This window comes from Vigna umbellata, chromosome 5 (assembly GCF_029865625.1).
Source record: "Vigna umbellata cultivar VRB3 chromosome 5, Vumbellata_1.0, whole genome shotgun sequence".
NCBI lineage: Eukaryota > Viridiplantae > Streptophyta > Magnoliopsida > Fabales > Fabaceae > Vigna > Vigna umbellata.
The window spans coordinates 65,665,895-65,679,833 of NC_142169.1; the positions used below are offsets into that span (position 1 = coordinate 65,665,895).

General features: G+C 30.9%; 2 protein-coding genes across 2 annotated transcripts; both read left to right on the top strand.

Annotated features, from left to right (window-relative positions):
- Positions 1-1,780: 1,780 nt before the first annotated feature.
- LOC124832103 (uncharacterized) lies at positions 1,781-2,509 on the top strand. The gene has a single exon (XM_047306230.1). It carries the CDS (start codon positions 1,781-1,783, stop codon positions 2,507-2,509), a length of 729 nt encoding a protein of 242 aa, XP_047162186.1.
- A 2,991-nt stretch (positions 2,510-5,500) lies between these two features.
- On the top strand, positions 5,501-7,456 carry LOC124832381 (small ribosomal subunit protein uS8z/uS8w). Its single transcript, XM_047306580.2, has 4 exons — positions 5,501-5,647; positions 6,132-6,269; positions 6,363-6,523; positions 7,179-7,456. The coding sequence occupies exons 2-4, from the start codon at positions 6,137-6,139 to the stop codon at positions 7,275-7,277; spliced, it is 393 nt and encodes a 130-aa protein (XP_047162536.1). The 5' UTR covers positions 5,501-5,647; positions 6,132-6,136; the 3' UTR covers positions 7,278-7,456.
- The last annotated feature ends 6,483 nt before the right edge of the window (positions 7,457-13,939 follow it).

The window sequence follows — 13,939 nt, forward strand, 5'->3', positions numbered from 1 at the left end:
TCCAAATCAAATAAAGACTTTGTTGAAAACAAGAAAAAATGATCAAGAAGCTCTTACTCCAAAAGGCGTTGACAGAGTGAAGAAGATAAGGCTTTAATTGTTAAGGAGTGACTTCAAAGCTTTAAAGATGAAGGAATTTGAATAATTTAGGAATATTACTCAAAAGTAAATGCGATTGTCAATCAATGGAAGCAATATGGGATAAAATAGAAGATGTCTATGTGGTAGAAAATATACCATTCATTCCTTGACTCCAAAGTTCAATTATATGTCATGTGTGATTAAAAAGTCAAAAGATTTTGACTCCACGAGTATTGAATTATTGGAACGTTCTCTACAAGCTCATGAAGAAAGAATGAAAAAAAAATGAGAAAAGCAATTGAAACAAGCTCTCAAAGCTCAAACTTCTTTAAATAATAATGGAAGATTTATAGTTAACAAAGACGTGGACAAGAAATAGGACATGGTTGTGGACAAAGAAAGAGATCATGTTCAGATAAAGAAAGAAAGAAAAAGAAAATAATAACAATGGTTCAAACAATGAAAAAGAGAAATTATTCATCCTAAAGAGGAAGAGGTAATGGTTATTTTTAAAATGAAAAAGGGATGAGAAGTCTAAATTTGAATGCTAAATTATCATAACCTTGGCCATTTATCTTGGGAACTCAATGACATGGAGGAAAAACCTAATCTTGTGAATGAAGAAGAGCTAACTTGTTACTAACATTAATAGGTGGAAATGTGGATATTAATTGTTCCTGATACTTGCACAATAGTAATGTAAATCACATGTGTGGATAAAGAAAATGTAAATGGAAATATGACTTTGAGACACTCAACAAGTCTTCCTAAGCAAAATCTAGACGATTTAGAAAGTAGAACAGTGTACAAAACTTTATAAGGGAATTTGAATTAGAGAAGTACCTAAAAGAAAGTTTTGATCTCTTCATGAAACACCAATAAATGCCTCATTTTGTCATTTTCAAGCAAGTGGATTTGAGTTCATTCTTCTACTTCTCGTCTCTTCCTCTAACAAGAATGATGTTGGTTTATAAAACATAAGATGAAAGGTGGAAAAAAAAAACTCTTTAATGTTGATTTCCATTAGACAACATTTGATACCAACCCACCATTTCATAAAAACAGATTCTACTTCTATCTGGATTATTCATCCATGCGTCTACCCAAAATCTTCTTTTCTTATTTTTTATTTTTAACTTGACTTCCCTTACAAACCATTTATTTTAAAAAGGATATTTATGAATGTAAAAAAAGTTTATCAACACTTAATATATTTAGAAAAAATAAAAATAATAGATTCATAGATTATATAATTTAATATATATTTAGAAAAAATAAAAAGAAGAAAAAAATAAAAAATAAAAATGTAATAAGTATAAATAAGATAAAGATATATACCACTACTTTTGCCCTAATTATTGTCTCTATACAAACTTTTCCAAATCCATGTACATGTTAAATAAATAACAAAGAACTTCAAATTAATAAGACCTAAAGTTGGTTTTAATACACTTCCATACGTTAAATTTTAAAGGATTTTTTATATTTTTAAAAATGGTTTTTTAACTAAAATGTTGAATAGCCTAACTGATTTAGTAATTCTCAAAAAAAAAAAATAGAATACTTTTGAAAAAGAAAAGAAAACGGCTAAAAAATTTAAACAGAGTTGGTTATATTTTGAAAAAACACTCACAAATCAGAGATATATATATTTCGGTTTCTAAAAGTGCTCATATCATCTTCTAACCTAAACCAAGAAATGTCGAACCACAATGATAAGAATGATAGTGATGATGAAGGTTTGCTCACATTCTCCCTCTCATGCGGCACCAGTCGAAAGAGACCAGCGAGAGACTCTCCACCAACAAGGCAACTCGTGAGGGTACCATGCACACCCTCCATCGTTAATGATATCGACGCTCCTCCACCGGCTAAGTCAAATCTTCGCCCACCCCGCCGCCGTGGTCGCTCCTCATCCGGGGCGAAGAGCGAAACCATCCCTCCGCCGTTCCCCTGGGCCACGGACCGGCGCGCCACCGTTCACAGGCTGGCCTACCTTTATGAGAACGGGATCCACGCCATCAAGGGGAAGGTAGAGTGCAAGAGGTGCAAAAACAAGTTCGAAATGGTTCTTGATCTGGAGTACAATCTGAGACGGGTGATGAAATTCATTGATGAGGAATTCGAGAAGATGTACGAAAGGGCACCCGAGGTTTGGATGCGGCCTGAGCTCCCAAAATGCGAGCATTGCGGACAAGACAACAGCGTCCAACCTTCGTTTGAAAATACGAAGAAAAAGAACATTAACTGGTTGTTCTTGTTGTTGGGTCAAACCATCGGGTGCTGCACGCTCGCACAAATCAAGTATTTCCTCAAACACAACGACTACCATCGCACTGGCTCCAAAGATCATGTTCTTTATGATTCCTACATCTGCCTATGCAACCAGCTTATTCCTCACTCCTTTCCTCATCGTAACAAAACGTGATGTCCTCCACAAATCATTTCACAATCCATGCTAATTATTCTCATTATTATGTTTTTTCATTTCTAGTCCACTATATGCAAAAAGATTCTTGTTAACCAGGGTTTTCATATTTTATAATTTATGTGTTTGATGGAAGAATGTTATAATATCATGTCAAATATGGACCGTGAATATTACATTTCTCAAACAAAATATGGATGAAAGAACATTAATGTTGTAACGAAGAAAAGATATTTTTGACATTAGAACTTTCATTATAAATGGCATCATGCAAAACGATTAATCCTTGTGCTTTTTTCAATTACACTTACACCATGTTTTTAATGGGTTAGTGTTTGTATAGAAATTTTTTAAACGGTGTCTTAGAAGGTTGATTTACCCTTCTTGTCTAATGATTTCATCATGCAATTCTAATTTTTAAAAATAACTTTATATTCATCGAATTTCAAAATTTAAAAAAGAAAATCATTTTCTTCGTCTTTCTTTATCGAATTTCGGATGAAAAAATATTTTTTTATTAGATTTTGATATTCGATGAAGTAGAACAAAATGGACGTAGAATTTTCTGAATTTTATAAGACAATTTTAAAATTTTTGAAAGATTTGGAAGTGTACAATAAAATGATTGGAGATATAGGATAAAAACAACCTCTCTTGAAACTTGAGACAATTTTTGAGAATGTGAATGTAGGTTAACACACTTAACAGAAGGGGTGAAATGCAAAAGGTTGTTATTGAAATTAAATATAATAAAAAGCTTCTTTAGTGTAAAATTTATAACATCATATTAAAAAACTTGAGATTGGTTACAATATCAGACTAACTATTCAGTAAGATATTTGTTTTAACTGATTATTTATTTAATGGTATTTTAAGTAAAAATAACTAAAAATAATGTTGTATTAATCTTGAAACTAATTTAAGTGTTAGTGAATATCAATATGATATTAGTGATCTTGACTTTTCTTTCTCACAAGAAATAGATCAAGGAAATTGACAACATCCTATTAAAAATACTAAAATATATTAAAAAAAATTGTTAAGTGTTCAAATTTGACATGGTTTGAACTTTTATATCAATGGTAAAATAATGATTGAATAAATTACCCGGCTTTTAATAAAAGCTTAAATAATAAATACAATTCTAAGTATAGTAATGGAATCTTTGGAATAATTGGTAGGGAAAAATATGTTTTCATTCAGTTAAAATGATTACTCGCACTTCACACCAATTATAATAATATAATAATATATATTAGTATTTAAAATTTAAAAATAAAAGAAAGTTAAAACATTAAATTTTAGGCTATTTTTTTTTCTGATTTTTGCTTAGCTTATTCAATTTGGTTATTTTATTTATTTTTGAATTAAGTGTCGATTTTTATTAAAACAACTCAATTAGGTCATTTCAGTTATATATTAGTGTTAACATTGTTTTTCACATATTACTTTTCATTTCGTGGTATTTCAATTTTTTTTATTTATTTTTTAGTTTTTCTTTTACATGTCAGTTCTTATTATGCAATGTTACAATGATAGTGTTTATCAGAAGTCATTGTCACGTCACATTTTATATAAATGTAAGGAGATCTTTTTCATTAAATTAACATTAATATAATTTAGAAGTAATAAATTTAAAAGTAATTAAAAAAATTAAGTCCCAATTGACATATAATATTCAACAACACTTCCTATCCAATAATCCAATAATAATTTTCTATGATGTCTGCTATTGCTTAGTTAATATTCTCTGTCAATTAAAATTGTAATATGTTATGACTATGCTTACCTTTTATGAAATATGCCTTTTTCATCAAAATATATGAATAAAATTGAAGTATTACATAAATTAAACTTTAAAAAGTAGTTCAAATAAATTAAATGAAATTATACAATAATTTAAATTGATTAAATAGAACTAAATTAAATATTTTAAATTATTTATAAATTTAGATGTTGAATTATTGTTAATAAATATTTTAAAATATATTTCTTAATTCTATAGGTTATAAATTTAGCTCACTTCTGTTTAAGAAAAAAAAATTGATATAACGATTCAGTTTATTTTTTAAACAAATCAATTTTTCTATAATTTAATTAGCAGTTCATTTTTTTTAATAAACAAAATATGTTTATAGTTTAATTCAATATCACTTTAGTTTAATTTAAACATTTGGAAGAACTCTAACCATGATACTTTAAATGCTTTGAATTTTCGTACCACTAAGATAATATTCAATCGACAGTTTAAAACTAAGAAAATACTAATCCATGCTTTTTAAGTCACCGAGTAAAACATATCATTGTTTTCAAATTATTCATGTAAGTAAATTGTGGTTAAAGTATTCATACTAGGATATTTATAAACTGTTACACATATTTCAACTGAAAATTTAAAGTTATATTGAAAAATAAAACTTTATATGCACTGGTAACAAATTAAGAATGCAAACCAATTAAAATTAAGTGAACAAAAATATGAATAATTTTTCTTTGAGCTTCATATATACATACATACTTAAACTCAACTAAATGTTTATTTTGTATAATTAAATTTTATAATAAATAAATATTTGAACATATATATTATATTTTATTTATTACAAATGGTTTATATTGTGATTCACTATTATTTTTAGTTATTGATAATTTATTGAAAAATTCAAATTAATGTATAAATTAGATATATTAAAAATTATAGATTGAGAGAGATAAGAAACTAAGAAAAATCACCAAAACCAGTCTATCATAAAAAAAATTTAAAGAATTGTCATCAAAGATTGATAATTAAAAATACGGTTCTAATTATTTACACAGAAATCAATTAAAAGTAAGAATGAAGTACAATTTTCATAAAATATTATTGCATATTTAAAACAAGTAGGACGATTTATTTATTTTCGAATAAATGTTCTAATCTAATTCGTTTTCATATACTAACAATGAGATATTGAATGCGCCAAACAATTATGGGCCTGAAGGAAGGGCCCAACAAATGGAAACTGTCATGGGCTCAAAACCTTTGATCCCTTCCAAACCCTAAACACACGTAGAAGTTGCTTTATACCCAGTGTCCTCCTAAATTGTTTGCCTTCTTCAGCACCCAAGCCGTTTCTGTGCCTCCATTGTACTATCACGGTAAGATCCGATTCCTGTTTCCCTGTTACGAAATTTGGTTCTGGGATTTCTAGATTTGCTTTGTTACCCTTCTTATCTAACCTTTCACGATGCAGAAATGGATTCTAAAACTTGTTTATGGTGTTTAGATTCATGTTGAGATCCTTGACCTTTGTATTCTTTTTTTGTTGCGGGAGCATGTTAAAGGATACCTTGCTAGCAAAATTTTACCTTTTGTTGAAACACTTTGCTATTTTGTTATTTCTGTTTTGATCACGAAATGCATACACAACTTTACTACTAGTATTATTGGCGTTTAGAATGATGTTTAGTATTAGCTTTTGTTCTTATTACATCTGTTGTATCTCCTATATCAAGGGGGTCTAGATACGGGTGTATTGTGGGACTGTGGCGATTTAGGATTTTGAAATTGGAAAACGTGTTTACATTGATTGGTATAATATTGGTTATGCCTTGTGGTTAATTCTTGTGAAATTCCTGACAGTGACAATGGTGAGGGTCAGTGTCTTGAATGATGCTCTCAAGAGCATGTACAATGCTGAGAAGAGGGGGAAGCGCCAGGTCATGATTAGGCCATCCTCCAAAGTGATTATAAAATTCCTCTTGGTGATGCAAAAGCATGGTACATGTTATCCCTTATTTCTTGGTAGATATTTCTATTTGACCACTATTTGATTCTTAATTTTTCTATATATTTGCTTTGGTTTCTTTCTAGGGTACATTGGAGAGTTTGAGTATGTTGACGATCACAGAGCTGGGAAAATTGTCGTTGAATTGAATGGTAGATTGAACAAATGTGGGGTTATTAGTCCCCGTTTTGATGTGGGTGTCAAAGAGATTGAGAGTTGGACTGCTAGGCTGCTCCCCTCAAGACAGGTTAGTTCAAAAGCATTGTCCTTTTTCGAACATCAGAAATGTTATTGTTCTTGGTACTTGTTATAAAAGATAGTAATCTGTTTTTGACAACAAACTTATTCGAGTCATTTTCTTGTAACTTTCTTGTTTACAATTTTGAACTTAAAACCATTGTTTGATAATTTGAGAGTTTAAGTGGCATATGATTATTTCAGCTAGTTACATTCTGAATTATCAATCTTTCTTTTGGATGATTTTGTTTATATTTTACCAAGATTTTTCATAGAAGGAAGAACACCTTTGAAATGATGGCATAATATTGGCCTCCAGTGCCATTAGAGTCAGATACTCGGGCACATTGGTTTGATAAAATAATCACTGTTTTCAATTTGTATCGGTATAAGTATTATTAATATAGAGATAGCAACTGGAAGTTATTTTTATCCTCATGTGTAAAGTTTTTAAAATGGGGAGCAAAGTTAAGCCAACTGACCAATGGATTGGTGTTATGCTACAATTTTCTTGGAATATTTTTTGTTCTGTTTCATTAGTATATTCGTGTTTCTTTAACAATGTTGTGCTTGTATATTAAATTTTTTAATAGTAAGGTACACATAGTGGCTTTCGACACAATTTAATTGCTGATGCCTAACCTTTGATTACACAAATGTTTCAGTTTGGGTATATTGTGTTGACTACCTCTGCTGGCATCATGGACCATGAAGAAGCTAGGAGGAAGAATGTTGGAGGGAAAGTGCTTGGTTTCTTTTACTAGTCTATAGTTTCCTTTGAAAGATTTTGTGTTGATTTCAGTTTTTTTTAAACTTACCGTTGTAATGATCAATGTTAGACCCGTAGATTGAGTATAGCATAGCAGGAGATGTTTTTCTGATGTGCTTTGTTTGTTTGCAGAACCAAATTTAGCTATAATTTATCTAATTTTTGGCAGTTTTAGCCGAGGCTCGATTCCTTATTTTTATTTTTATTTATTTATTTTATTTTATTATTAATAATAATATTATTACTATTATCTCTATAAAGGAAATTACAGTAATTATCGAGAAGAGGGGAGTGAATAATTTTATAAATAACTTTTGGTGTTCAGTAGTTTGAAATTTAAATTTTAAGATGGTGTAATAGTTCATTATGCTTGAGATTCGTGGATCTTCTCAGTTTGGGTTAAATTTTTATCTCAGTTTTGATGTGATCGAGAGGTGTGTATGAAAAGAGTGTGGGGGAGTAATCCTTAGCTTCAGAAGTTATAAGCAAACTTTAGATTTAACTTGTTTTGTGAGAAACTAAATTTAATTGTTTTTAGTTTATGAAATAAGTTTGTTTAGTTCCTTAAAATCAGAAGTTATAATTTGTCTATTTAAGGGACTAAAGTGTATTAAGATATAAGGATTAAAACTACTATTAATTCTTTGAATTTGTGATCATTTTGGCTTGTTTTGAATTAAAAGAAATTATTATAGTTTCTAAATACTAAATTTAAGGGACTAAAATGTGTTCTAGGATCTGCGGTTTTAAATTATTTTTAATTTCATCATTTTAGTTCAAGTGTTTAGGGATTAGAATTGTATGAGCTGGACTACAGGAATTTAAATAAGAAGAACTAAATTTAAGATTATTTGGAGGAACTAAAGGTCATGATTAATCTGATAGATTATTTTTCTACTATTATATAAGTAGTTTCGTGTGCCCTTTATTCACAATATATAATGTGTATTGTTATTAGCACAATATTAAAGTATTGATCTTTAGATATTGTATTCACAAATTACTTGTCTTCTCATGCAAGTGGATGGATTTTGTGATCTGCGATGTTGAATTGATTTCTGGTGATAGAATACTACAAATAAAAATATTATATATTTACTCGACGTGTATGTAGATAAGAGCACACAACACATGAATTTAATGCTAAATTCGATCAATTCTCTTTTAAGATACAGTCATTCTATATGATTTCTGAATTCGTAAAACTATCTTAATGAAATCTATATAATTATACTATTATTGTTATAGTTATTATTATCCTGATGTTTAGCTTCGAAAAAAACAAAAGCGAAAAAAAAAAGAATAATAACAAACATGGAGTTTTGATTTTTGATGTTTCAACGTCTAACTCAAAAGCATTTCCCAGCAAGCTGGGAACTAATAATAATAATAATAGTTTTGATTATGCATGGGACATTGGATCTTCACTATTTGTGAGCACGTGAGAGTAATCATCAATAATGAAAAATAATTGAGATACAAGGACTTCATCATCAACTTCCATTGTATGCATAAATATAAACCCTGTTTCGAAAATTAAAAAAAAAATAACCATCATTATTATTACAGCACCGAGCTAACATGTTTACAACATTGATATACGAGGATTAAAAGCCTTAAAACGAGTCTGCACATTCCAAAACAGCAAACATAGCATACATATCTGTGTTGGATTGAAGAAACCAAGCGTTAAGTTGATTTGGACAGTTTAATCAGACACAGTACGATAATAATTCAATCTTACGACGTATTTAATCTGAAAAATAAATGTGGTTACTACTATGATTGTGGTGGACCTGATTATAGTACAAACGTTGAATCACCCATTCGTTGACCTTCTTTGGTTTCTTGGAGCATCTCTTGCAATTGCAACCCTAGTGTGGAAGAACAACCCATACTTTGTCCCCACTCTAAATTTTTCATGTCAGAAGTTTATATTTCTTCTGTTTTCTCCATTTGACAAAAGAAATTGACAACTCTGCAATGATTTTTGGTTCCCTGGGAACTATTTTGGGGCAAAACAAACAATGATTCAGTTTCATAAAAAAAAATGAACAATATTTTGTTGATAAACTTCTTTTTAATACGTATATTTTCAGTACCGAGAGGATTCAAAGCTTTGTTTTACTCGAAATAACATAGGTCGGTGTTTATCTGTTTCTACTCCAAATCAGAAGCAACAAGTGTCTTTTGCTTGAAGAAAGGATTTTAAAATTCTCCCAATAAAGATATATAGCATGATTTATTTATTCAAGGACAAAATCGTTGCTTCACTGTTTAAATGAAAAACTAATTTTCAATATAACAACACGAAGAATTCTTGCCGTTCGAAGTTCCACGTCAAGTCAATTTAGAAGATACATGCAAATATCATTTTATAAATAAATCAATTTTATAAGATTGAATTAAATTTAAAATTCAATTAAAAATTAAGTTTTTTAACCATTTATGTAAAACTTAAAAATTAATTTTTTTAATTCTATTATATAAACCAAAAATGCCTTAAAATTTATGAAAATTAATGAGAACAGCTTGAAAAATGTCATAGTTGAATTTAAAAGATAAAGTTTGGCAGAACCGAGTCTATGTATTATTTTACACCTAAAAGCCACCGATTCACGATTTAAGAATTATTCAAGCCATGTGAGGCACATGCCATATGAAATTACTGAATCCTAACTTTGATTTTTTCACATCAATATCCATACTTGCCTTATTTTGTGGCCTTTCTTGAATAAAACCTTCGTCAATGTTCTTGTCTCTATTATTTGTCTTTCGCTTTGAAATACGAGGAATTCGAAGGAATGATATATCTATTAAATTATTTCATGATGTTCTTGTTGTTGTTAACAGAACAAGAAATATATCAGTGACCACACTAATTCCCTATGTACGTGTATGTTTTCGAAACAAGTAGAAAACTTTTAAGAGTAAATAAATAAATAATTATGTTTTCATTTTTTTTCTTATTTTTGTGTGAAAAGAGAAATAATTGCTTATTTTTTCTCTGGTACCAAAGATATCTAATTTTAGACATCCAAAACCAATTCCAGGAAGCGGGACCTGTTAAGATATGCTAAATATTCTATTAAAGGATATTAGGCAATCAAATATTATGTTAGTTATAATTTAGATATTATTATAATTTGTGCAGATTTGTGCACCTTTCATTCCTTTAATAGATGAAGGATTATAGGATCCTTAAATGTATATATATGGTACTCTACTCTTTGAAATAAAATATCAGAATTATTCTTTAAACCTTTTATTATGGTATCAGAGCCAACACTGATATCCTCTAAGATATAGGAATCAGTGCATATTTCTGATGGCTTCTTCCGATGACAATCAATCGGAGAAACATGATTCTGGAACTTCCGCTGCTTTCAAGAGTTATATTTCTACTGCTGTCGGATTTGTGACCAAGTCAGGTGTATCTAACTCTGCCCTTAATCTTTCTGTTGTTACTAAGGATAGTAATTAGATAATTGATTCGGGTGCTACTGATCATATGACTTGTGATCCTCATATATTTACTAATTTTTCCTCTAATTGTTCTAAAACTGTTATTATTAATGCCAATGGGGTCTCATCTCCTATTGAAGGTATAGGTACTATATCCCTCTCACCCTCTTTATGGATTCCTGATGTTTTATTTGTTCCTACATTAAACTGTAATCTTATCTCCGTCAGCAAGTTAACCAAATCACATTCTTGTGTTGCCTTATTTTACCCAACCCATTGTCTTTTTCAAAACATCCATTCCAAGGAGAAGATTGCTAGTGGTAGAGAGAGTGAAGGACTGTATTATCTTGAAAATGTCTCACAATCAAACCATAATAAAGGATTGACTTGTCTTGCGAACGATCACATACAAGATAAAAACAAAAAAGAAATTTGGTTGTGGCATAGACGGTTGGGACATCCCTCTTTTGGTTATTTAAAAAAACTATTTCCATCACTATTTCATAAATGCAATATTTCTGATTTTTTTTGTGAAACTTGTGTTTTGGCAAAAAATCATCGTGTTGTGTTTCCTTTAAGCAATAACAAAACTAATTTTCCTTTTTCATTAATTCACACAGATGTTTGGGGCCCTGCCCCGCAATCTACACATAATGGAAAAAAATGGTTTATCAGTTTTGTTGATGATTGTACTCGGGTAACCTGGGTATATTTGCTTAAATATAAAAGTGATGTGTGTGATGTGGTTCGTTCCTTCTATCATTTGATTGTTACACAATTTAACACATCTATTAAGGTCATTCGATCAGACAATGGAGGAGAATATTTTAAGACTGAATTAATAGAGTTCATGAACTCTAAAGGCATCTTGCATCAAACTACATGTCCTTATTCACCACAACAAAATGGAGTGGCTGAGAGGAAAAATAGACATATATTAGAGATGACAAGATCACTTTTGATAGATGGTAATGTCCCATCTCATTTATGGGGTGAAGCTGTGAGCTCTGCCGTTTATTTAATTAATCGAACTCCTTCTAGTGTGCTTAACTTTCGAAGGCCTTTTGATGTGTTGTCTGATCATTGTATCCTTCCTCCCATAGTTTATTTACCACCTCATATTTTTGGATGTGTTATATATGTTCACTTACACCCACATCAACGTACAAAGCTTGAAGAACGAGCGATCAAATGTGTTTTTGTTGGGTATGGATCAACTCAAAAAGGTTATCGTGCTTACCATCCACCATCAAGGAAATTTTATATTTCTATGGATGTGACATTTAATGAGCATGAATTTTTTTATGTTGATTCTCCACTTCAGGGAGGCAATGAAAGTGAAGTGCATAATCGTGATGTTGGTATGTTTGATTGTGAAGATAAATTATTGTGTGAGGATCATTCTGCAGGAAGTGAGCCAATCCTAAATATGGACCCTTCTTTTCTGGATAATACAGTGTCTTCTGATCATAACCAATTGGCTCAATCTTCTCCACAGGTTCAACTTGACTCTTCAGAGGTACCTTCTGATACTATCTCTGATAATACTAATGAAATTGATCATGAAATTGATTCTTGTCTGCGTGAGACCACCAGCACACCAAACACTGAGTCTACTACTGTTCAATATATTCTTCCACCTCGTTCTAACCGTGGTCAACCTCCAGTTAAATATGAACCAGACCTCCAAGCCAAAGTTAAATATCCCATTAGTAAATATGTGTCATCTCACAGGTTATCTCAGTCATATGCATCATTTGTATCTCAATTATCTTCAATTTCTATTCCTAGTAATGTACAAGAAGCTTTGGCAGATCCTAGATGGACCGAAGCAATGGTTGAGGAGATGGCAGCTTTAGAAAAAAACAACACTTGGGATCTTGTGTCCTTACCAAAAGGGAAGAAAACTGTGGGCTGCAGATGGGTCTTTACAATTAAGCATAAAGCTGATGGAACTGTTGAGAGGTATAAAGCACGACTTGTGGCTAAAGGTTATACTCAGTCTTATGGTGTAGATTACCAAGAGACGTTCGCACCAGTAGCCAAACTCAATACTGTGAGAATACTTTTGTCGCTAGCTGCAAACCAAGATTGGCCTCTTCTACAATTTGATGTGAAAAACGCTTTCCTACACGGAGAAATTTCAGAAGAAATTTATATGGATTCTCCACCAGGCATGACTGATTCAATTGGAATGAAGGTTTGCAAATTAAAGAAGGCTCTATATGGATTAAAACAATCCCCAAGAGCATGGTTTGGAAGGTTTACCAAGTCTATGAAGGCTTTTGGCTATAGAGCGAGTAACTCTGATCACACCTTATTTTTTAAGAGAGGAAAAGGAAAAATTACAGCTTTGATTATATATGTAGATGACATGATTGTTACAGGAAATGACCAAGATGAGATTTCTAGTTTACAACAATACCTTGCATCTGAATTTGAGATGAAACAACTTGGAAATCTTAAATATTTTTTAGGTATTGAAGTAGCTAGATCAAAACATGGTATTTTTCTATGCCAAAGAAAATATACTATTGATTTACTATCGGAAACTGGGCTGCTTGGGAGTAAACCAGCTGATACACCAATTGAACAAAATCATAAACTTTTTCAATGCTCAAATTCAGAAAGCATAGACAGAGGAAGATACCAAAGGCTGGTAGGAAAATTAATTTATTTGTGCCATACACGTCCAGATATCACTTATGCAGTGAATGTTGTTAGTCAATTTATGCATGACCCACGGAAGCTTCATATGGATGCTGTTGAAAGGATTTTGAGATATTTGAAGTCCGCTCCTGGAAGGAATTTTGTTCTCAAATCATGAAAACTTAAAGGTAGAAGGGTACACTGATGCAGATTGGGCAGGTTCAAAAGATGATAGAAGATCTACCTCTGGATACTTTACTTTTGTAGGAGGGAATCTTGTAACTTGGAGGAGTAAAAAACAACCTGTAGTAGCAAGATCTAGTGCTGAAGCAGAATTCAGAGGCATGGCACTAGGTGTATGTGAACTTTTGTGGATTAAAAATGTGCTATCAGATTTGGGCTTTACACAAAATGAACCTATGAGTTTGTACTGTGACAATACTTCGGCTATAGCAATTGCTCACAATCCTGTGCAACATGATAGAACAAAGCATGTGGAGATTGATAGACATTTCATCAAAGAGAAGCTTGAAGCTGGAATAA